General features: G+C 41.7%; 1 protein-coding gene across 2 annotated transcripts in view; it reads left to right on the top strand.

Moving 5' to 3' along the window:
- Positions 1–24,877, top strand: part of LOC140126318 (E3 ubiquitin-protein ligase RNF213-like) — a 163,128-nt gene that overhangs the window by 127,720 nt on the left and 10,531 nt on the right. For both annotated transcript variants that reach the window (XM_072145604.1, XM_072145603.1), the window contains 10 exons: positions 2,221–2,315; positions 3,725–3,884; positions 3,968–4,142; positions 5,031–5,113; positions 6,089–6,346; positions 7,434–7,566; positions 9,017–9,100; positions 19,823–20,003; positions 20,418–20,619; positions 23,588–23,665. In XM_072145604.1, the coding sequence (XP_072001705.1) occupies positions 2,221–2,315; positions 3,725–3,884; positions 3,968–4,142; positions 5,031–5,113; positions 6,089–6,346; positions 7,434–7,566; positions 9,017–9,100; positions 19,823–20,003; positions 20,418–20,619; positions 23,588–23,665 (1,449 nt within the window). The remainder of the gene's footprint in view (positions 1–2,220; positions 2,316–3,724; positions 3,885–3,967; positions 4,143–5,030; positions 5,114–6,088; positions 6,347–7,433; positions 7,567–9,016; positions 9,101–19,822; positions 20,004–20,417; positions 20,620–23,587; positions 23,666–24,877) is intronic.

Raw genomic sequence — 24,877 nt, 5'->3', positions numbered from 1 at the left:
ACACTTCAGATGTCCCTATGTTCAGTATTATAGAAACTAGACACATGCTGGTGTTATATTAAAGATGAGAATCTAATCTTTCAAATTACATCAGGCTTGTGGTTCTGTGATCCACAGAAGATACAGGTAGTTAAAGAAAAAGGCGGGAACTAGATTTTCATTTACAGCTCACATTTCAAACTTTGTACTGTCTGTATTTCCAAGACCAGAAGTCTGATGGATCTGAAAGATGGGATTCTTACCTTTAACATGACACCAAAAGGCTCTATGTACGTCAGTCTCTAAAAAACCCCCATCTAAGGCAAAAAGTGACTCTTCTCGGGTCATTTGAAAATTACTTTGGATGTAACTTTTATAGATAAATGGGTAAGATTACACATAAAATATGCAAAGCTGGAGACGATTTCATATCCTGTCTGAGGGTGCTGGTAATGTAGTAGGGTAAAACTTGGCTACAGAGTCCCTTCAATAATGACAATAATCATAGTATTAATGATAATTATTGAAGACAATAATAATCATTTTTAAAAATTGTAACAGATAATACAGTGCAACAAACTTAAAGGGTTTGGCCACTCTTTTCCATAAGTTGCTCATGTGTCTTAACTGCCTTAAAGGATTGTAAACCAAGCATACTGACATCCTGGTGTGTGCCCCCTCAGGCAGGATCCACTCTTCTTTTAGCTTCTTATGCCCTATTTTTTTACAAAAAAAAAGACTATTAAAATTATGCAAATAAGCCTAAGGGGCTCTAGGCTCCATAGGTTAATGGAGCCTGGAGCCCCTCAGGCTCATTTGTATAATTATTAAAGCCTTTTTAAAAAGAACAAGGGCATAAGAAGCTTAAAGAAGACCAGATACTGCCAGAGGGAGCTCACACCAGTATGCCAGTGTGCTTGGTTTATAATCCTTCATCCTGGTGGTAGATGTCCTTTAATAATAATCCCTGACTGGTTCAGCATTCCTGCTACTTACTTTAGAGCTGTCTGCAAACCTTCTGTGGATCATGGTGTGCGTGTATGAGCTCTGATGAATAGGAGGAGCTGTTGCAGGAGATTATGACCTCTCCAGCCTCCCCTCTACCTGTGTATGTAAATGAAATGGACTGTGAGAGAAAGAGGACAGTGGGAACCGCCATAAGGACGGCCCACAGCAGTGATAGAGGAAGCTGTCTACATATGCAGAGGGCAGCATGGTGAGAACAGGGAAAGGCTGAAGCTCTCAAAGGAGGCAAAGACACAGGTGCATATAATGGAAGAGATGTATTGAAACATGGCCAAACCCTGTAATAAAGTTAGTTGTCATAATGAAGAACTGTTGCATATTTGTTTTTGATGAATTTGATGAGATTTTTGATCCCCTCTTAAAAAAGAACTATTCTAAAAGAAATCTATCACCAGGATGAAGTATTGTAAACCAAGTGCACTTACATACTGGTGTCTGCCCCCTGTGGGAGGATCCGCTCCTCTGTTAGCTTCTCATGCTGTTGTATTTGCAAAAAGAGGCTATAGAAATTATGCAAAAGTACCCTAGGGACTTAGGGCTCCATAGCTGTTAATTGAGTCCCTAGCCCCTCAGGGTCATTTGCATCATTTTTAAAGACTATTTTGTAAAAACAAGGACATAAAGAGCTAAAAGAAGAGTGGATCCTGCCAGAGGGGACACACACCAGCACGTAAGTGTACTTGGTCTAAAATTACTTGATCCTGATGGTAGATGTCCTTTAAATATGAAGCTCTATAGTGTGTACATTTCCTTAAAGTAGGGCTCCCCAAAAATATATAAAGGCCCTATGCAGTGGCTGTATTTGTGAGCTATCAGATTTTGTTTGTGTCATGTCACCAGCAATTAAACTAAACCTCTTGTAAGGCGAGGAACACGCACCGAAAGCCAAATACCGGCATGGATGGGTTATACAAGATGACCACCAATGAAAAGACCATTTTATTTCACTTTAAGACAGCATGAGTAACACATTTTTTTTTTACTTCCTATTTTTTTTGTCTGAAATTATTTCATCAGAATTTTTTAAAAAAATTGAAAAACACTGTGTATCGTGGCAACTTACACTTTTTGATGGAACATTACAATATGGAGCTCTAAGTAACGTTAGTTCTACATTGTTCTATTCTGTGTCATCCAAATATTAAGGCTACAGTGCCTCCCGATTTCAGAACCAACTATTCAGCGTTTTCCTATGTGCTATATGTTGTCTTTCAGTGTGGTAGGCCGATGGAAAGGGGCAAATGCTTAGACTGTGGAGCTGTAGTCGGTGGTCAGAACCATAATCCCGAGCAAGGTTTCACAGCATCTGGGTACGTTAATATTTCAGACGTTTATATATTTTATACTAGCTGTAGCTCCCAGCGTTGCCCGGGATAGTAAATAAATTGCTCTTAGCTACAACAAAATACAATGGGTTAACAAAAAATATTTTATGTGTATCTATAGACTCTCAGACTGTCTCTGATGCCAGAAGTCTCTTTCAGGGACTGTCTGTCTGTTGCCGGCAGTCTCTTTCAGTGACTGTCTGTCTGTTTCCGGTAGTCTCTTTATACCTTAGATTTGTCTCAGTAGATTTACAGGGACCTCTATGAAACACATGAAAAACTTGTGGATTAATGACAATCACATGCACAGGCTTGAGGACATTCTGTTGCTGGATGAATGGGGCTGGGGTTCTGGATGTGTAGTTTGCCCACCAGATTTATTTACCCGTCCCATTCGCGATCCAGCGGTGCGTTCTCTAAACAGGATTCGGGTCCGGACGGGATTTATGAAGGTAGTTCCTCCGCCGTCCACCCGGTGGCGCTGCTGCGCTGAAAATCATCGGAACGCGCCGGAATAAACCGAGCTGGACCAGGGGAAGGTAAGCGCTTCCCAAGCGACACATTTTCGGTTTTTAAATGACCCCCCATGTGTCTGACTTGAAGGCAAAGTGTGGTGTAAGTATCTTACTCTAAGAATAATGTGGGGAATATCTGGAGCTGCAGAGGCTGGCCTCGCTATGATGCACCTACAAAAAGTATGTAGCAAGAGCCACTAAGGTAGGTTAAAGACCATGATTGAGAACGGCTATACCGTTTGAAACGCATTGGTGGAGACAAGGAATTACACTGTGGATGTAAAGATTGAACTTAATACATTTTGAATACACTTCGGAATTTGGCTGGACCATCGGATTATTCTTACAGTTTCATTATGCCTGTTCTTGATTATAGGTCTCCTTTAAATCTTCTGTAATATCTATCCAGAAATCAGAGCAGCAGCTACCCCCTTAGAATTGATTAAATTACATATGGTGTCCTTATTAGGCCAAGGTGGGGGTGCTAAGGGAAGATAAGTGGAGGGGGGGATGGTGTAACAACATGTAAAGCTACAGCATGGAGGGGCTACTGTAACACCCCCAGGAGCCCTATAGGCTATTTATCATAATTATAAAAGTTGATTTTAGAAGGATGGAGGCAAATATAAGAAGATTACTACAGTCACGGTGCCAGTGTCCCTGGTTATGATGATGGATTTCGATGGTAGATTTCCTTTAAAGGTAGCAAACACATTAGTAAGACAATGCAGCCTTCCCGCCTCTAACACGTGATGGCCAGGGGCTCCATGCCGTTAATGTGCCTCAATGTAATCCATTTTGCATGTAGCTTGTACATTTCCAGCCTGTGAGCCTACACAGTAAAGTGTATGTTTCTGTTCCATTTCTATATGTAAAAAGGCCAGTGGTGGATACTACAGAGACTGGACACGTCTTGGATTCTCCAGAAAAAGAAAAACCAATTATAGCTCCAGACCGTAATGTACCTACCTCTGCATTTATTTTTCTGCGGCTGGTGACACATCTAGCCATGCTCCTGGGATCAGAGGAGGACCTAGAGGTAATGATGACATGTACCTCGGATAGCTGAAGGAAGCGGGTTATGTTATAGACGCATGTTCTTACTACTGTTTTCCTTGTCAGAATCTGAAAGCAATTGTGAAAAATCCCCCAACAGATGTTGGAAGTTTCCTTTTTGGTCACATTGAAAAAAATTTACAAAATTTGATAAACTCTCTTGGAAAAAGTACAGATGACACCATTACAATTGCACATCTTATATTTTGTGAAATCATGAAGCAAGATCAACAAGGACAAGGTAAGGGACTATTTTGATGGACCCCCTGTGATCAGAACTTGGAAACCACAAGTCTTCGTTAGCTGCCCGGGATGAGCCCATACCAGAAGCTCTATTGTAGTCAATAGGGTCCAGCACCATAGACCCAGGGGCGGATCAAGACTGCCATGAGCCCAGGTTGTAAGAATATTATTGCCCCTACAAGTCTGGAATCACTTCCTACATATGGTGCTAGGATCAGCTACTTGGAGAATGGAGGATGCGTCCTTCTCAGTATAAAACTTGGTGGGTGGTTTGGGTGGCTATGGGCCCCTTAGAAGGTTTGGGCCCAAGCCTGCTGCCCAAACCACTTATAGGTACAACTGGATAGGTGGGAAAAGTCAGTACCCAACCTAATTCTCCTATACTCATAATAATGTGTACATCCAAAACGGTGAAGTGTATAAAACATAACTTTTAACCCCTTCCCGCTGAGACCCTTTTTCGTTTCCATTTTTTACTCCACACTTTCAAAAATCTATAACTTATTTATTTTTCCACGTATAGGCTAGTTTTCTGCGTAACAAATTGCACTTCATAGTGTCGGTATTGAATATTCTATGCCATGTACTGGGAAGCGGGAAAAAAATTCCAAATGCAGTGAAAATTGTGAAAAAACGCATTTGCACCGTATTCTTGTGGGCTTGGATATTAGGCTTTCACTGTGCGCCCCAAATGACATGTCTACTTTATTCTTTGGGTTGGTGCAATCACGGAGATACCATATTTGTATAGGTTTTAGAATGTTTTCATACATAAATTAAAAAAAATTAAAAATACATTTAATACATATTAAAAAATATGTTACACTCTCCTGCATTTGTCATCCACACCTAAATGTATGTATCTTGCTCTAATATATCCCTTCAGGACCTGTGAATTGGCCAACAAAGGAAATACGAAACGATTGGGAGAAACAGTTTACAAAAGCTTTCATTGCACCTGTGCTGATGGTAAAAAAATTTTGTTTTGTAGATGTAACGTATTCAGTATTGTAACACAAGCTCAAGCAAAAGCAAGTACTCCAATCCCTTTCATAAAAAATTTCTATTCACTTTTCCTGTTGACACTCTGATAAAATAACAGGGCCTAGCTAAAGGCGCTTGGTGCAAGACCTCCTATTTCTCCAAAATTCCCAGCCCCTGCTATATCATGTCTGCAAAAATATCCAGATTATGGATACCTTGATCAAAAGATGTTAATGACACCAGTGTCAGACTGGCCCCGCAAAGCACCAGAGGATCCTCCAGGGGTGTCAGACTCTTACCTTATATTGGAGCACATAGAAACATCAGAAGACACCCTAATTTGGAGCCTACTAGGGTCCACTTCCTTCAGGATGACAAAGGGTTGGCCACCAGAATAATTTTTACTAAAGAGACCTCAGTCCGACTCCCGTTGACATTAATAATAACTGATGAGCCTTCCATATAAAAGGAAGATACACTGTGAATGACAATACACAGTTGTCTCACACGCTAGAAGGTCAGTCAGTGACAACAGTGCTAATCAGACAGAGGTTCTAGCAATATAAAGTTGACGTCTGTGCTCTTTCTGGTCCAGTATTTTATGCTGAGTTTTCTCTCCAAATGTCTTCAGCTTTTGTTGCACAATTCCACACTGCGCCCCTGAAAATACTGACCACTTATGCAAGGAGTATTTTTTAATAAACAAATCATAATCATTTTGTACCCCCTGCAAACACAAACACCCTACCTCTGAATTACTATTATACAGCACCACTAGGTAGTTAATTAATGGTGGAAGGGGACCCTCCAGATATCTCAAATTTATAATCTTTCCTAGGGGATTCATTTTGGAAAAAAAAGAAATGGATGACCCATTTAAAGAATTATTTATAGAATAATGCTTATTATCATTCCTTTAAATATTATTCGGCTAATTCTAATTCTTTTCTGAACACGCAGAGTCTAGACAAGGATTTTTTGAATGTGAAGAATGACATCAGCCAGGATCAGAGAATAAGCTCAAACCCTATAGTAAGGATTGTGTACGGTGACCCATTGAGCATCAGGGAGAAACTAGAATTGCCTCATAACAGTCCGGTAGAGTGTTCCAAAATGTGGAGCTGCAGAGAACGGATCTCTATCGAATATTTAATGCATATTGTTGAGCAGAAAAGTGGAAATGATGATCTGTCACTATTGTGGGAGTTCTTAAGGAAGGTAAGCCCATGTTGATGCAGTCATTGTGGTTTATAGCTCACCTCTGCCTATTACTGCGTCGTAGAGAAAACTTGGTGGAAAGGTCAGCGGGTTTAGCTTAGATGGGTCAACACGATTCCTCCAGCGCATGCGCAGTGCATCCATTGAAGCCGAAGACTGTACACCACACATTCTCTGGATACATGGCCACTGCGTTGACTTCTATATATGCTCTTCTCTTGTGTGGCAATGCCGCTTACCCTTGACCCTACAGCTCATGGTGATGCAATCATTGTGGTTTATAGCTCACCTCTGCCTATTACTGCGTCGTAGAGAAAACTTGGTGGAAAGGTCAGCGGGTTTAGCTTAGATGGGTCAACACGATTCCTCCAGCGCATGCACAGTGCACCCATTGAAGCTGAAGACTGTACACTTCACGTGCTCTGGATACTTGGCCACTGTGTTGACTTCTATATACGCTCTTCTCCTTTGTGGCAACATCACTGACCCTTGACCCTACAGCCTCAAAGCCTAAGTACATCTACCTTTTCTCCAGTTTCTTCCAGAGCAATCCGTAACTGAGGAAGGACTAGAAATCAGACCGAAACGTTTTGTTTAATGTGATTTGGATTGCTGACAATTAATGATAACATAATAATAAAAGAAGATTCTATTTCAACCATAGTTTTGAGTGCCAAGTATTGACTGTATATTAGGGGTGGTTCCTCAACAATATTCAACAATACTACAAAAGGAGTTATTTTAGCACTACGACAAGATCCCTGTATAGGCCTGAAAGATTGAAAAACAGGGAGTTTTGGGGTAAATCTCCTTTTGGTGTATTCCAAGGTCAAACCAGTTGTATATCAAAGTGGGTCCACATCTTGATGTACGTTACAAAGTCATTAAAATAATTTGTGTATATTGCAAAAAACCAGGGCGCATATGAAGCTAAAAGAAGAGCAGATCCTGCCAGATGGGGCGCACACCAGTATGTCAGTGTGCTGGGTTTACAATCCTTCATCCTGGTGGTAGATGCCTAATCATATAGCTGGCTCCTGCTCTAAAAAAAAAACATAATCCAATGCTGATTTTTTTTTTTTCACAGGAATCTGAACTAAAGATGGTGAAATTCCTGCCAGAAATTCTGAGCCTTCAAAAAGAGCTGGTAAAGAGGTTCCAGAACTGCAGAGAGATTGTGCATGAAACAATACAAGATTTTATAGTCTCAATCCACTCTGGTACGTATGCCTGTACATCATACTGAATATATACTGAGAAATGTGATATAATAGGAAATCTACCATCAAAACCAAGCATGATAAACTAGGGACATTACTCATAGATCCAGGCACTGTGACTGCTGTAATCTTCTAATATTTGTTATCCATGGCCTCCTTCCTTCTAAAATCAATGATTAAAATTATGCTAAAGAGCCACAAGGACTTTGAGGGTATTATCAGGGCTTTGGCTTCACAGGCTGTTTCACTGCCTCCTCTTCACCCTCAGCACTCCCCTACCTGCTGTTATCTCGCGGCAGCAAGGAGTGTTAGCACACAGTGGGAGGGGGAAGTGCTCCTGCACACTGTAACAGCTTCTGAAGCTACAGCACAAAGGGGCTCTATTAATGTACCCAGAGTACTTTCCCCTCTCCCTGCTGCCATGAGATTACAGCAAATAGAAGAAGGATCAAGTGCTGAGGGGGTAGGGGGGGGGTGAAATGTGCCCCCTCAAAGTGTAACAGTTTGTGAAACCAGAGAAATGAACCCTTCTGGCTCATAAGCATAATTTTGAAAGTTGATTTTAGAAAGAAAAAGCCCATGGATAACAAATATAAGAAGATTACCACAGTCATGGTGCCTGAATCTATGAGTAATTGTCCCTGGTCTATCATGATGGATTTTGATGGTAGACTTTCTTTAACCCCTTCCTGCACTTGGGCGTAATAGTACGTCCCTGCAGGAGCATACTTTCACCAAGTGGGCAGGCTGGGGTGAGTCCACGTGTATTTACTATAGACCGGAAAACTGGTGATGACTACATCATTCTGGTGGCACAGCACACCTCCTCTTTGTAAATCGGGTGCAATACGATGGTGAAGGGATACACCCCCCCCCCCCCATTGTTATTTTGCTGAAATCTAGAAAAGCCCATGATAACCCAACGACACAGTTGTGTACTGTTGGTTTGCAACATCAACCTGGGGCTAACAAAAGCCAGAAGTGGGTGTAAGATGGTTAGCCCTACGAAGGGCTTGCGTTTTTGGATTGCCTTGTAGTTTTTAATGACACTATTTAGGGTGTATCAAACTCTTTGATTACATTTTTCATTCTCCAGGGACAGTAATAAACCCACATCTAAAATCAGTTTCCATGGTGTTGTGTGAAGATGGGAATTGTATAAATCCCTTTACTATGCTGTGACTGTAAACCGAGGATTAGCCTAAAAATTCACATTCAAATGTTTTATTATTTATTTATTATAACTATCACACCCATCTGACTGCTTTTCCCTTACAGAAATAAGGATTCAAATTTTTTTTTTCAAATGCAACCCCAAAATTCTCCAAAATCTTCCACCTGATATAAAGTTGGCTCAGATGACAATTCATAGAGTTCGTCTAGTTGTCTTTAGTATTAGTATTAATCACATTGCTCGTAATCCATACACCATTTTTTTTTCATGATACAGCGAGTGCTCAACATTTAATGAAGAAGCGGATAGAGGATTTTCTATTCGTGTGGAATAAATTGCAGCTTTCCATTAAAAAAGAGGGTAAGTGACCAAATTGGAAAATTTTATGTAATTTTTGACAGCCCCTTGTGGAAAGTGTGTTAAAATGAGTCTACCACCTCCACCAAGTGTTATAATCTGCGGTCAGCATGTTCTAGAGGAATTGACTGTGATTTCCAATTTACCTTATGCCATTTCCCAGTTAAATCCGTAAGTTAATGAGACAGTTGGTGCACACAGGACGTATGCCCGGCACCCGGAGCACTGCTGTTATCTTCCCTGATCAACATTTGATGGATTTTTTGTAAGGGCTATATACCGTATACACTCGAGTATAAGCCGACCCAAGTATAAGCCGAGGCCCTTAATTTTACCATAAAAACCTGGTAAAACCTATATTTTTTTACTCGAGTATAAGCCGAGTTTGGGTTTTCAGCACATTTTTTTGTGCAGAAAAACTAGGCTTATACTCGAGTATATATGGTCATATCAACATAAAACCTTTAGTTAGCAAAAAAAAAAGTTACACTCATAATTAGAGAACAGCAATGACTGTAGCATAGAGAAAGATTATAATTAAATTTTCTGAAGGTTACACCAGTCACTGATCAGTAGGAATTGAACAGGCCTTTGCTGTGAATGATTTCAGCACCTCTGCGGCAACTAATCTCTCACACAGAAAAAAATAAATAAATACAGGGTATGCTTACACATGAGTTGTATCTTCAAAATCTTCACATTTTTGTGGCAGATAACCTTTAAAAAAAGCATCAGAAAAGCGAGTGTGGGAGCTTGGCGGCGAGTGTGCATTGATCCGAAGTGTGCACAGTGTCTTAAGTGTGACTTACGTTTAAGGGACTTAAGTTTGAGGGGCTTTAGCAGGTAACTGCTGTATTTTGTGTTACTTTGACTGTAAATTCTTCTTTCTGTGCATAATTCTATTGTAACTCATTAGAACAATGGACTCCATAAGTGGCATTGCTACACGGTGTACATCCTGTGCCATGTATGCTTTCCTTGACCAGCCATTCGAGGGGGAATACTGCTGTGTGGGATGTGTGAAAATTGCTCATCTGGAAGCCCAGATTCTGGATCTAAATGAGCAAGTTTCAAGGCTGAGGGCAATTGACAATATGGAGCGAAGTTTGCTGCTCCTGGAGCACAAACTCTCTGGGGAAGATGGGTGTGGGGAGGGAAGTATGGAGGTGCTGAATGAGGGGGCAGCTAGTTGGGTAACATGTAGAAGGCGGGGTAGAGGGAAGAGTTGTAGGGAGTCTAGTCCTGATCTGGTGCACCCCAATAAGTTTGCCAGGCTGGTGGATGAGGGGGATATCAGCTCTGGGGTAGCAATGCTGCAGAAAGACATGGCCTCTAGCAACCAGGGGACTGTCTGCTCCATTAAGAAGGGTAATGGGAGCACAGGCAAGGTCAGACAGGTGCTGGTAGTGGGAGATTCCATTATTAGGGGAACACACAGGGCAATCTGTCACAAAGACCGGGCATACCGAACAGTGTGTTGTTTGCCGGGTGCTCGGGTTCGGCATGCTGCGGATCGGGTTGACAGATTACCGGTAGGGGCTGGTGAGGAACCAGCGGTCATGGTCCACATTGGCACTAATGACAAAGTAAGAGGTAGGTGGAAGGTCCTTAAAAATGACTTCAGGGATTTAGGCCATAAGCTCAGGGCAAGGACCTCAAAGGTAATTTTCTCCGAAATACTGCCTGTACCACGTGCCACACCAGAAAGGCAGCGGGAGATCAGGGAGGTAAATAAGTGTCTCAAAAGTTGGTGTAGGAAGGAGGGTTTTGGGTTCATGGAGAACTGGGCTGACTTTTCTGTCGGCTACAGGCTCTACAGTAGGGATGGGCTGCACCTCAATGGGGAGGGGGCCGCTGTTTTGGGGGAAAAAATGGCTGGAAGGTTGGAGGAGTGTTTAAACTAGAGACCTGGGGGGAGGGCAACTACACTTGTGCAGGGCAAATAGACAGTGTATATAGAGAGCTGGGAAGAGTCATAGTCCATGGGGGAGGAAGGGGGGCTGGAATGAGATTGGAAAATAAGGACAAAAGGAATACGGACCATATAAAGTGCATGTACACAAATGCCAGAAGCCTCACAAACAAAATGGAGGAACTGGAACTCTTGATGTTGGAGCGGAAATATGATATAGTGGGTATCAGCGAGACATGGCTGGACAGTAGCTATGACTGGGCTGTTACTATAGATGGTTATAGTCTTTTTAGAAAGGATCGTATAAATAAAAAAGGGGGAGGGGTTTGTTTATATGTGAATTCTTTCCTCAAGCCCGTCTTGCGAGATGACATCAGTAACGCAAATGTGGAGTCCCTATGGGTGGAGATAAGAGGAGGGAAAAAGAATAATAAAATATTACTAGGGGTTTGTTATAAGGCTCCAAATATAATGGAGGCAGCAGAGGAAATGCTGATAAGTGAAATGGATGCGGCTTCAAAGCAAGGTGAAGTACTTATCATGGGGGACTTCAATTACCCAGATATTGACTGGGGGGCAGAAACCTGCAGGTCCTTCAAAGGTAGCAGGTTCTTGTCAACAACAAAAGACAATTACCTGTCGCAACTAGTCCTGGAGCCAACAAGAGGGGGGGCACTGCTGGACCTTATCCTTACCAACAGACCTGATAGGGTATCAAAACTACAGGTTGGGGGGAACCTGGGGAATAGTGATCATAATATCATTGATTTTGTATTACGCTTTACTAAGAGCGTTAGGGAAGGGGCAACCAACACTCTAAACATCAGGAGGGCAAATTTTCTGCAACTAAGGGAAGACCTTAAAGGCATAGACTGGGATAATGTTCTTAAAGACAAAAGCCCCCCCCCCCCAAAAAAAAATTGGACTTTTTCTCATATATTCTGAAAAAGTCCTGTGAGAAACAAATACCTTATGGGAAAAAGAGGAACAAGAAAAAGCCTATGTGGCTAACTAGTCTTGTAAGGAAAGCAATAAGCGAGAAAGATAAGGTGTTTAAGGTGCTAAAACGTGAAGGTAGCGATGAGGCATTACAGGATTATAGAGAGAAAAATAAATCCTGTAAAAAGCAGATAAAGGCCGCAAAAATAGAGACTGAGAGAAATATTGCCAGGGAGAGCAAAAATAATCCCAAATTATTTTTCAAGTATATAAATGATAAGAAACTAAAAACAGAGATTGTGGGTCCCCTTAAAAATAACATGGGGGTCATGGTGGAAGGAGATGAGGAAAGGGCCAATCTACTGAATGTTGCCTTCTCAACTGTCTTTACCCAGGAAAATCCCCTGGTGGAAGACACAATGAGGAATAATGTAAATTCTTTTTGGAATGTCAACAGTTTAACCCAGGAAGAGGTACGCCGCCTCGCAACCACTAAGATAGATAAATCACCGGGACCAGATGGCATACACCCCCGGGTTCTGCATGAATTATGTACCGTGATAGATAGACCGTTATTTTTAATAATTGAAGATTCACTGAGGACTGGTTATGTTCCACAGGACTGGCGCATAGCAAATGTGGTACCAATATACAAAAAAGGATCAAAAAGCGATCCTGGAAACTACAGACCCGTGAGTCTAACTGCTATGGTGGGGAAAATATTTGAGGGGTTTGTTAGAGATGCTATCCTTGAGTATCTCACTGTGCACAACCTTATAACCCAGCGTCAGAATGGGTTTATGAGAGATCGGTCCTGTCAGACTAATCTGATTGGTTTCTACAAGGAGGTAAGTTCAAGACTGGATCTGGGGGACGCTGTGGATGTTGTATATCTGGACTTTTCAAAGGCATTTGACACCGTGCCACATAAAAGGTTGGTATATAAAATGAGACTGCTGGGAATAGGAGAAAATCTGTGTATTTGGGTAAGTAATTGGCTTAGTGATAGAAAACAGAGGGTCATTAATGGCACATTCTCAGATTGGGTTGACGTTACCAGAGTAGTGCCACAGGGGTCAGTATTGGGGCCACTTCTTTTTAATATTTTTATTAATGACCTTGTAGTGGGTTTACACAGTCAATTTTCAATATTTGCAGATGATACTAAGCTGTGTAAAGTAATAAATACTGAGGTCGATAGTTTAGCATTACAGAGGGATTTGTGGAAGCTTAAGGAGTGGGCAGAGAAATGGTTGATGAGGTTTAGTGTAGATAAATGTAAAGTTATGCACTTGGGCCATGGAAACAAAAAGTATAATTATGTTCTAAACGGTCAATTACTTAGTAAAACTGAAGCTGAAAAGGACTTGGGGGTATTGGTGGATGGTAAACTTAATTTTAGTGACCAGAGCCAGGCAGCTGCTGCTAAAGCAAATAAAATTATGGGATGTATCAAGAGAGGAATAGATTCTCATGATAAAGACATAGTTTTTCCCTTATACAAATCCCTGGTCAGACCACACATGGAATATTGTGTACAGTTTTGGGCACCAGTGTATAAAAAGGATATAGTAGAGCTGGAACGGGTGCAGATGAGAGCAACCAGGATTATTAGGGGAATGGGGGGATTAGAATACACTGACAGATTACAAAATTTGGGATTATTCAGTTTAGAAAAAAGACGACTGAGGGGAGACCTCATTACAATGTACAAATACCTGAACGGACAGTACAAGGATCTCTCCAAAGATCTTTTTATACCTAGGCCTGTGACCAGGACAAGGGGGCATCCTCTGCGCCTAAGGAGAGGCGATTTTACCATCAACATAGACAAAGGTTCTTTACTGTAAGAGCAGTGAGACTGTGGAACTCTCTGCCGCAGGAGGTTGTTATGGCCGACTCTATGTACATGTTCAAGAGAGGCCTGGATGACTTTCTGGAGAGCAAAAATATCACGGGTTATGGGGATAAAACATTTATTTAATTCTTAAAGGTTGGACTGATGGACTTTTTCCAGCCTTATATACTATGATACTATAATACTGTGAACACCTAAAAAAAAGGCTTTGTGCGGTCCCAAGTGGGAACGGCAAATAGAAAAAATATGGATTCTTCAGGACCAGCTCAGTAAAAAAGTTTATGTTCCATTTTTAAAAATTTTTAATATTTTAAAAATAATTTAAAAAAGATTTAAAAAAAGTAGAAAAGGAAAACATTAAAAAGTGTACACTCTCACACTGCTCTGGTGTGATCTTGGTCAACTCTACTTCAAGTCTCCTCTATAGTTCTGTGACTTTCATGGCCATAACTTTGTCTCCAAGGATTATCCATTGTCTTGCAAGAAAATTGCAGTCTTAGTGAAGAATTTGAGATAGGAACCAGATTCTGATACACACTTGCATTCACTTTGCTATGTAGCTATATCAGAGGTCAATTTCATGCTGCACAAAACATTCCCCAAACCATGACACTTCCTACACCACCTTTCACTGACTTCTTTACACAATTTGGGTTCAGTATTTTCCCAGTTTGTTGACAAACGTTATGTTTCTCATCAGATCCAAATAAATTATACTTGCTTTGATCAGTAAAATGAACTGGGAACACTTCTCTTCTATCCCCACAACATGCTCCTTAGCAAAGATGAGTCTAGCCTTTGATTCTTTCTGCTAAAAAGAGGTTTGGTCACAGTAGAGTGGGTTTTCAGTCCAAATGCTTTTAAATGTTGTAACACAGATCCTTACCCTGTTTAGTGCTGAACTGGCGAGCATTTCCAGTTGCAGTGTTGAAACAATTACCCATGGAGATTCTCCGCATTATCCTGTCCTCTCTTGCTTTTTTCTTTGGGAGGAGACCTGCCATTTTGGGGGACTTGAACGAGTTTGTGATGTTGTAAAGATTCTATATTCTAGAAATCACAGATTTGGAATGACCATCCTCTCCTGCTATGGCTGATAACTTTGGTCCTCATCTGGACAACCTGCTGCTGGAGTGTTTCAGTCACTTTGGAACTGCACAACATTTTTGCAAAGTCCGTAAACTCTGGAAAGTCAGGCCGCCAGTTACATAGGGTCTGTCAGATAATTAAGGAAATTAGCACCAGGTGCCAGATTAACACTGATAACTGAAAGTGTTCTCTAATTTTGATCAGTGTTCTTTAACAATTGTCTCCTTTACATTTCTATTCTGTAGAATATTTACCGTTTATGAAATAAGCTTAAAATACTCATGTTATATATTCACATAGGACAACCAAATGACCTTTACATTTAGGAAATTTTGTGTTCTCTAATTTTGGTCTCCAGTGTATAGCTATTACCCTTGGGGGTCTTCCTTGGGATAGTGTTTAGTTTGTGGAATGGGGCCACTAGAATGCCCTTGTCACATAGATCACAATGCAAAGGTTCAGCTCCGCCCCCCTCCCTCATGCTACATCTAAAAGGTGTCATAAATGTCACATCTACTCATGTTGCATAGAGCATACAGGTCGCCACAACTATTATGTAAAATAGGGGTTGAAGGTGCGGGATTGAAGAGGCGGGTATTCTACACATGATCTGGGAGTGTGGGGAGTTAGAAGGACTCTGGAAGGAGGTGCTAGAACGCCTGGGTAAGGTGTACTCAGCTGCCATACCAGCAACGCCCCTCGCTTGTTTATTAGGAATCCTTGATATAAATAATATTTCGTCCTCCAATATTATAGGGATTTAACGGTCTCTATACCAGGTTAGGAAGCGAATTGCTGCCCATTGGATTAAGCCAAAGCCTCCAGCGCTAAGGGAATATATAGAGAGGGTTAATAATGTTATTAGACTTGAATATGGAACTTACTTGAAAAGGAAATTCTATAGCCAAATTCGAAAAAATATGGGGGAAATGGATGGATGTACCCGGACTGCCATCACGATCCTTGCTCCAACTCAGAGCGAGCCTGAAATACCAACTGTCTTTAGCCACTTAAGTGGACACCTGGAATGAAGTGCCTTTGGGCGTAATAGCCCAGTCCTCGGGAGCTGACTATGGGGTGGCAGGGGGGTATTTTCTTGGTCATTGCAATTCGCTCTAAAACATAGATCCAATACTGCTAAATATTGTTGGTAAAGTTTTTTTTTTATTTTTTTATTGTGACTGATTAAGGCTCTTTGTAATACTAGTGCAACTTCTCACATGTAACATACCTTGTCAACAGAACTGCAATGCATGGCCATCTGTTTGTTTGTGTTCACCACAAACACCACCAAATAAAAAAGTATCTGATTTAAAAAAAATTAAAAAAAAAAATGTGTCATAAAAAAGCAGCAGAAACTGTTTCTTGAGAAATGGCTGCCGAATTATGGAGTTCAAATATGGTACAAGTTAAGTTTTATGAGAAATGAGACAGTTGCACCTCTTAATACATAGAACAAGTGTCCCCGCATCAGTGGTCCTATGTAAATCTGTAAATCTTAAAGATGGAATATCTTTACAAAGTAAGCCACTCATACAAAAGAACAGCTAGTTTAAGAGATGTTCGCCTTCTGCATTTTATTAATAAAACCTTAGTCTTATATGGTTGGAAGTAGCCCTCTCACAGCTAGAGAATGACTGGGGAAAGATTCCCTTTTACACAATTTTGCATGAAAATCCCCAAGGGGCCGACCTGGGGTAGAGAGAAAAGTAAAACACACTGGGGCAGATTTACTTACCCGGTCCATTCGTGATCCAGCGGCGCGTTCTCTGCGCTGGATTCGGGTCCGGCCGGGATTTATTAAGGTAGTTCCTCCGCCGTCCACCAGGTGGCGCTGCTGCGCTGAAAAGCATCGGAACGCCCTGGAGTTCACCGAGCCAGGCTGAGTGAAGGTAAGTGCAAGCTCCGCAACAGATTTTTTTGTTTTAAATGCGGCGTTTTTTCCGAATCCGTCGGGTTTTCGTTCGGCCACGCCCCCCCGATTTCTGTCGCGTGCATGCCAGCGCCGATGCGCCACAATCCGATCGCGCCAAAACGAAAAGAGAAAGAATGCATTCAAAAGAGCTCATAAGGTAGTGCAAAAACAATCATCAAATTTTATTAATACACAACAGACAATGACCAGTGCTCTAAAAACATTTAAAATACAAAAATGTACATATCAAAAGCAATGTACAGTGACCTGGTATAGGTGCACCGTAACTGCCCACTGTCAATCACTAAGTTAGTGATAGAGTACCTCCCCAAAGTTCTCAGCCTGGAAATGTCATAGATATAAGGTGCCAAGAAAGTGCTATGTGCATAGAGATCAAACAATGCTCCGTATCTCCAAGGCTGGAGAGAAAAACAATGACCATAACCTGCGGTAAAGGTGCCTATCAATATGCTGGTAAGCGTAACAAGTCAAAGCCATGCAGGACAAAAAAGATGAAGGATTACCACAAGCAGACCAGCATAGAAAGACGGGAGGTAAGTAGGGACAGGGGCACCGGGCTCCCCACGCGTTTCGTCGCCAAGGAGGGCAACTTCCTCAGGGGTTGGACTTTGTCTTTGTGCATTTGGCTCGCCAATATTGTAGCTGTGCTACACCCGCTGGTTTTCTCACAATCCGATCGCGTGCACCAAAATCCTGGGGCAATTCAGGCGAAATCGGCACAAATCGGAAATATTCGGGTAACACGTCGGGAAAACGCGAATCGGACCCTTAGTAAATGACCCCCACTGTTTCGGCAATTACGCTTCCGTAATTGAACCAGACTGGAAGTTTCAGTGGGTCATGGGATGTCACTTCCCTTTTCCTAGGTGACTTCCCTTCTTGTGTTGTCCCCTGGTCCAAGAAAGCTGCTCATTGGATGAAGTGGGTCCCTTGACTCCTGGAATTTATGGTCAGACACTAGTGTGAAACTGGAATTACCGGAGCGACTTTTTTCTTAACCCCTTCATGGCTGCCATACGGAGAAACAACGCTATGATAGTGACTAACTTCAAGCTGCTATATCTTCTGAACCATGGCAACTAGAAAGATTTTTTAATATGATTTATGGATTGTGTATGGATGCTTAAAAGAACCGGAGATATCCACCCTTAAAGTTGTACTAAAAAATTTATATTTATGTCCAGCTTTCCGATTTTAAATTTAAGAATGGATATCTCTGATTGCGTGAAGCATCCATACACAGTCCTATTAGAGAGGAGACTCTCCTGTTTAACCCCTTAACGCTCTGCGCCGTAGCTCTACGGCGCAGAGGTACAGGGAATGTATGAAGAGGGCTCACGGGCTGAGTCCTCTTCATACAGAGGTGGGGGTTGTTGCATATTGCAGCAAACCCCCACTGCTAATAACCGCGGTCGGTGCTTGCACCGATCGCGGCTATTAACCCTTTGATTGCCGCCGGCAATGTCGCCGGCGGCATTTAAAAGACGGCGGCGATCGGTTGCCATGGTAGCCTCGGGTCTTCGTTTGACCCGAGGCTTAATGGCTTCTGCACATTCGTTACAATGAGCCAGTGGCTCATTGTAATGAATGAGCTGCAAAAATGCCATATATTGCAATACAGAAGTATTGCAGTATATGGTAGGAACGATCTGACCATCTAGGGTTAATGTACACTAGATGGTCTAAGAATTAGTGAAAAAAAAAAGTTTAAAAAAAGTTTAAAAAAATAAAAAATTTTTATAAAATATTAAAAATTCAAATCACCCCCCCTTTCGCTAGAACTTATATAAAACATAATAAACAGTAAAAATCACAGACAAATTAGGTATCGCCGCGTCCCAAAACGCCCGATCTATCAAAATATAAAAACGGTTATGGCCGGCGGTGACCTCCGAGACGGGAAATGGCGCCCAAATGTCCGAAATGTGACTTTTACACCTTTTTACATCACATAAAAAATGGAATTAAAAATGATCAAAATGTCACAGAGACCTCAAAATGGTAGCAATGCAAACGTCGGCTCATTTCGCAAAAATGACACCTCACACATCTCCTTGCGCCAAAGTATGAAAAAGTTATTTTCATCAGAAGATGGCAAATTTTTTTTTTCTTTTTTGTACACATTCGTTTAATTTTTGAAAATGTATTAAAACACAATAAAACCTGTATAAATTTGGTATCACCGCGATCGCACCGAACCAAAGAATAAAGCTGAGGTGTTATTTGGAGCGCACAGTCAAAGTCGTAAAAACTGAGCCCACAAGAACTTGACGCGTTTTTTTTTCAATTTTTCCACATTTGGAATTTTTTTCAGCTTCGCAGTACACGGCATGTTAAAATAAATAACATTACGGGAAAGTAAAATTTGTTACGCACAAAATAAGCCCTAACACAGGTCTGTACACGTAAAAATGAAAAAGTTATGGATTTTTGAAGGTGGAGAGCGAGAAGTATGCCCCCTCCAGTCTGAAGGCAGAATATAGAAGAAGCTGCAAGACTTTCACTTTGCAAAAGTACACGCACCCTCTGCATCTGTAGCTGAACTTGAGAAAGGGAATAATGCTGCACATATTTATGACATAGTTTGGTAAAAGTTACTAATTAATTAAAAAAAACTTTAATCTGAAAAATGGCAAAAAAGTTTATTTTTTCATATTTGTAGTGAATTGTTGACAAGTTTTATAAAAAAAAATATGTAATTAATAAAACTATGCTATCAAGTTAAAGTCTCACATGTCATGAAAAAAACAAAGTAAAAATTGTTATGATATGTAAAGCTTTTCCAGAGATGTCATCATTTAAAGAAGCGCATAGCAGAATGTGAAAAACTGACCTGGACATTCAGCCACCAATGACCATCGGTCATGAAGCCCCACCCCCTGGGAGGTTTTCCCCTACTCGTGGAAAATCCCTTTAAATCATATATATTACTACTAGATCCGAGAGCTACCATATTGATGCCATCTTTGTGGTTTTGTTTTTCTCTTTTAGGTGGAATAGAACTTCCAGGTGACATGAGTAAGAATCCCCTCACCATGGACAGTAAGTTCACCTACCTACTGCCCCGGAGGCAAGGAGACGGCTTATGTGCGACAGCCCTGGTCAGCTACCTCATTACTCTACACAACCGCTTCATATACGCCCTGGAAAAATACACCAACAATGAGCAGAAGTAGGTGACATCATTGGGGCTCATTTACTAAGGGTCCTGCGGCCGCACTTTGGTTCGATATTCCGACGATTTCCGATCCGCGCCACGTGGCGCCGGGGATTGTGTCGCACGAGATCGGATTTTGGCGCATCGCCGCCGGCTTGCACGCAACACGTACGATCCGACTGATCGGACTACGCTCGAGATTGTGTCGCACTTACATGCACTGGGAAGAAGAAGGTGAAGGTGAACTCAGGCAGGGAAACGACAGATGCAGGAACTCGGGCGCACAAGCTACGTGAATCGCGCCGGACTTCATCTTCATCAGACTGTCCCGATCGCGACAGGGCAGGGTAAGTAAATTTGCCCCATTATGTTGTGTGTGTGGGTTCTGGCGGTGACGCCCGAGATCTGATGTACAACCCTTATTCTCAGGTATATCATTAAGACCTCGGATGTAACAGATCTGCACGTCATCAGCTATGATATGGAGAAGGATTTTATGCCGATAATCCTCTCCAATTGTCAGTACACCCTAGAGAGCGGTAAGGAGACCTTACAGGAATTTGATCTTCCAAAGATCCAGCATCAGATCGCCATGAGATTTTTCCAAGGAAAACCCCTTATCTCCATGCATGTAAGTAGCAAAAAAATTTTGAAACTCCAATTGTCACTGAGGCACAAAAAATTTTTGTCTGGATTGACGATTATAAAATATACAGTTTCAACTTGCATAATAATTCAACTTAACGACAAACCTATGGAACCAATCTTGTACTTAACACAGGGACTGCCTGTATTAGAAGTCATGGCTTTAATTAATGGTCTGTAGAATCCAAAATGGAAGATACAGGCCCACATTTACCAAAAACAGTGCAAACTGCAGAGGGCACCAGATTCAGGATTTGTGGCGCCCATTCTTCATGAATCTGGTGCACCCTGCACTGCCCAGACAGAGTGCCCCAACATTTTTTGGGTGCACCCTTAACATATGGGTCGGGTATAGTTCAGGTGCCACACAAGACATTTTTTAAATACAAGTGCAAGCAGTTTGCACTGAAAAGAAAGTACAAAGTCAAACAAAAAATGGTGCAGGGGCTTTAATAAATGTGCGCCACAGTCTCTACTCTGTATTTCCAAGAGGTATCTGTAAAGTAGAAAGGAATAAGAATCGTCAGGCAGCACGGGGCCCCATGGTGCATATTTGGGGGTTGTGCCCTGGGCTTAGGGACCGTTGGCCTTTGTGGTCTGCTCATGTGCCTGCCACACCTGAGATTGCCCTTCCTTCCATGCTCCCGGGGTCTATCTCTTTAATGAAAAAGAATGACATTTTTATTACACTGCCTTTCTGCTATTAGACAAATTATTCCCAGATTGTGGAAATCTACAACATGCCCTACGAGGCCTTGAATGGTATTATGAGAATGGAGGAGACGAGACCCACGGAGCGTCTGGCAGAGCTGCAGATTTCAAGCTTGGATTATTTTCGAGTTTGGATTAATTTCTACAGTTCTGATGAGTTTGGCCCCTGGGTCACACGGTGACCGTTTTCTGTGCTCTGCCCCCTTTCTGTTGCTCCGCCCATACCCCTGGACTGTCCCCCCTCCCACCTCTTGTTCTGCCCTTGTGTTTTTTCCTGTCAGTTATTTTGGTGTCCATGTGTGCTTCGTATGTGTTGGTTTGAGTCGGCAATTGCCCTCACATTGTAGTTTTGTGTTATTTTTTCCATAAGAGATCTGCTTTGTCTGATGATTTTTTCATTGTTTGCTACCTTGGCAATGTCTTCTCTGAAATTGTGAGTTATTTCTGAAACATTGTTAGCACTTCATCCTTTTGCTTGTTACACATGCATGTTATAAGCTTTTCAATAAAAGCTTATTGAACTGAAAAGGGAATATGAATCAAACATGGTAAAACCCTTTAAAGGGAAACTGTCATCAGGTTTTCACCAATAAAACCTAATGACAGAATGCAGGCTTTCTTTCTGTTTCCTATTCAGTTTTTATTATACAAATCCATAGTTCTGTGAATCTAAAGTAGGCAGAGTTATCTCCAAGACGGGCCATCATCTACAACTACAACTCCCATGATCCCTCAGTTCTCAGTAACAGCTCCTCCCGCTTATGTTCTGTTACCAGTTATGCTCTAACAGACTATTTCCTCTGTTACTATAACTATGTAAAACTGCCATTACTGCACATAACTCGCTTAGATGGGTCTCACCACAACATTGGCCATACTGGAAGCACTGCAAACAACCAACTACAGCCAAACATAGTGATGATCACCTGACCTGCCTATGTGGACATGTGACCAGCTGCCATCTTCTGTCCTGTGCCTCTTCCACAGGGACAAAATCAATGGACTGATTAAAGGGCCAGCAGCATTTGAGTTATAGTGTATGTCCACAACTTTTTTCTGCTATGGGGAGCAAAGTTTAAACAGCAAATTAAATATTATCTTATATTTTAATGGCTTATTTGAATATGAATTATGCTTATTCCAAGAATACTGCTTTAATGGAGAAAAACTGATGACAGATCCCCTTTAATTTATGATCATTCCCCACTGTTCAAAAAACAAATCACAGTCTATGCATTTACAAAGCTCAGCTACTCTGGAGAAGGTGGAGTCATCTGTTTCCCGATTTCTGTATTTTGCTGGGCCATCACAGCGCCCGGTCCAACACCTATTAGAAATTGATGCCGTACACTGGGGATAGGCCTCCACCCTTCAGTTAGGCCAAATGTTTGTAATGCAGGACACTTCACCTAAAACCAAGCAGTAAACCAAGCACACAGACATGCAGGCGTGATCCCCATCTGGCAGTACACGCTTTTCTTTTAGCTTCATAAGTCCTTGTTTTTACAAATAAATGCTTAAAAAATGAGCCTAAGGGACTCCTGCCTTAATTAACAGCTGTGTTGCCCAGAGCCCCTTTTTTTTGGAAAAATGAGTGCATACGAAGCTAAAAAAGAGTGGATCCTGCCAGAGGGGGCACACACCTGCATATAAGTGTACTTGGTTTACAATCCTTCATCCAGTTGTTATATTTACTTTAAAGGAAATCTACCATCAAAATCCAGCAAACCAGGGACATTTACCCATAGAATCAGACAATGTGACTGTGGTAATCTTCTTTTATTTGTTATCCATGGCCTCCTTCCTTCTAAAATTAACTTTTTAAATTATGCTCTGGAGGGCGTTACAGAGAACCCCTCCCAGCTGTATCTTCACAGGCTATTACAATGAGCAGAACATTTCTCACCAAATTCCCTGCTTTCTCAGTCTGCCTGTATAATCTAGGTGCAGCAGAATGTGCAGAGAGAGAGGAAACATGATTTGCTCATTATAACAGCCTGAGAAGCAACAGCAACCACAGGAACCCTTCAGGCTCATTGACATAGTTATAAAAGTAGATTTTAGAAGGAAGGAGGCCATGGATAACAAATATAAGAAGATTACCACAGTCATGACGTCTGGACCCATGAGTAATATTGTAATATTGGTAGATTTCCTTCAACCTATATACTACTTTGCCGATAAATCTTTTGTTTTGCAAAAGAAGAAATATTAACCACAAATTTTATTTTGTAATACTGTAGGACCTATCGACAATTGTATCTACCCAAGAGCGTAACTATGAAACCCTATTTAAAAATATACGGGCTATGGTTGAACAGGTATGGTATTAGCGTTCCATGAATTTCTGCTTTGCAAACCCTATACTATTTTCTTAATCATTTTTTTTTTTACTATTATTTAAGACCCCCTAGAGTACTTTTAACCGTGGAGGTTCTGAGGACTATAGTATTGCAGTATATAGTAAATTTTACTGCTGATCTCTAATAGCCTGCCAGTACCTGTGGCAGGCCTAAGAGTCTCTATGAGACTGTGGCAACCGATAGGCGCCTTCCGATGATGTCACAAAGGGCGACGATTGGCCATCTATTATGGTGGCGCCCACCGGCAACGCTCTAAGGTGCCATGGTTGGGTTTCACCACAGGTTAACTACCGTGATCGGTGTCAGCACTGACCTTGGCAGTTACAGGCGGGTGTCAGCTGCATAATAAAACTGACACTCTCTGTGTATGGAGAGCGCTCAGCCCATGAGCTCTTTCCATACACCTCTTGCAGCACCACAGCGTTATAGTACATCATGGTGTACGAAGGGGTTAAAGTGCAACTCTGATAATATATATTTTTTCAGAAACCAGTAACTCATGGGATGGAGAACAACTTTCCCTATTCATTTTATAACCTAGGCCCAGCAGTTTTTTCCTATTGTGTAGCTTGCAGGAATGCCTTGTGTCTTTAGCTATGTGAAGGCAGAAGTCTCCTGCAAAGAATAGTCAGGTACAAGATCTCCACTGTTCCATATCAGGCCTCCCCCTTCACAGTCTGTGATTCTGCTGAACTTTCTCTGTCTCTTTACCTGAACCTCAAGCTGGGTCATATTCTCCTCTGTAGCAACTCACCACCCAGCTCCTGCTCTTCTGACTGTATCATCACAGCAGGGAAGGCGTTGATCCTTGGAGCTCACATAGCATAGATTATACACCTCTTATAACTGTTTCACTGCTGGTTTTCACCACTTATTCCATGATTCAAGCTCCTCCATATGATGAAAACTGCTAGGATACCCACTATATAGTCCTGTATGTACACACTATGCAGAGAGACCAAAAGACATTAAGGGAAGTAAGGGCAGCTTAAAGTTCAGACAGCTCTGGGCAACGACAGTAGGTGGTCAGTCTATGCCCACTTCTCTGCTGCTGAGGAAGATTTCAGACAAGAAGCTTCAGAACAGAAAAATGCCAAAGAGTCTTCCCTTGGGAGTCTTTATTTTTAGTGAGAAACACCAGAGGGCGACTTTGTTCATTTGGAGCAAACT

This window comes from Engystomops pustulosus, chromosome 4 (genome assembly GCF_040894005.1).
Source record: "Engystomops pustulosus chromosome 4, aEngPut4.maternal, whole genome shotgun sequence".
NCBI classification, from domain to species: Eukaryota; Metazoa; Chordata; class Amphibia; order Anura; family Leptodactylidae; genus Engystomops; species Engystomops pustulosus.
Note: the sequence above shows the minus strand (reverse complement) of the source record. Positions and strands in the feature narration are given on the sequence as shown.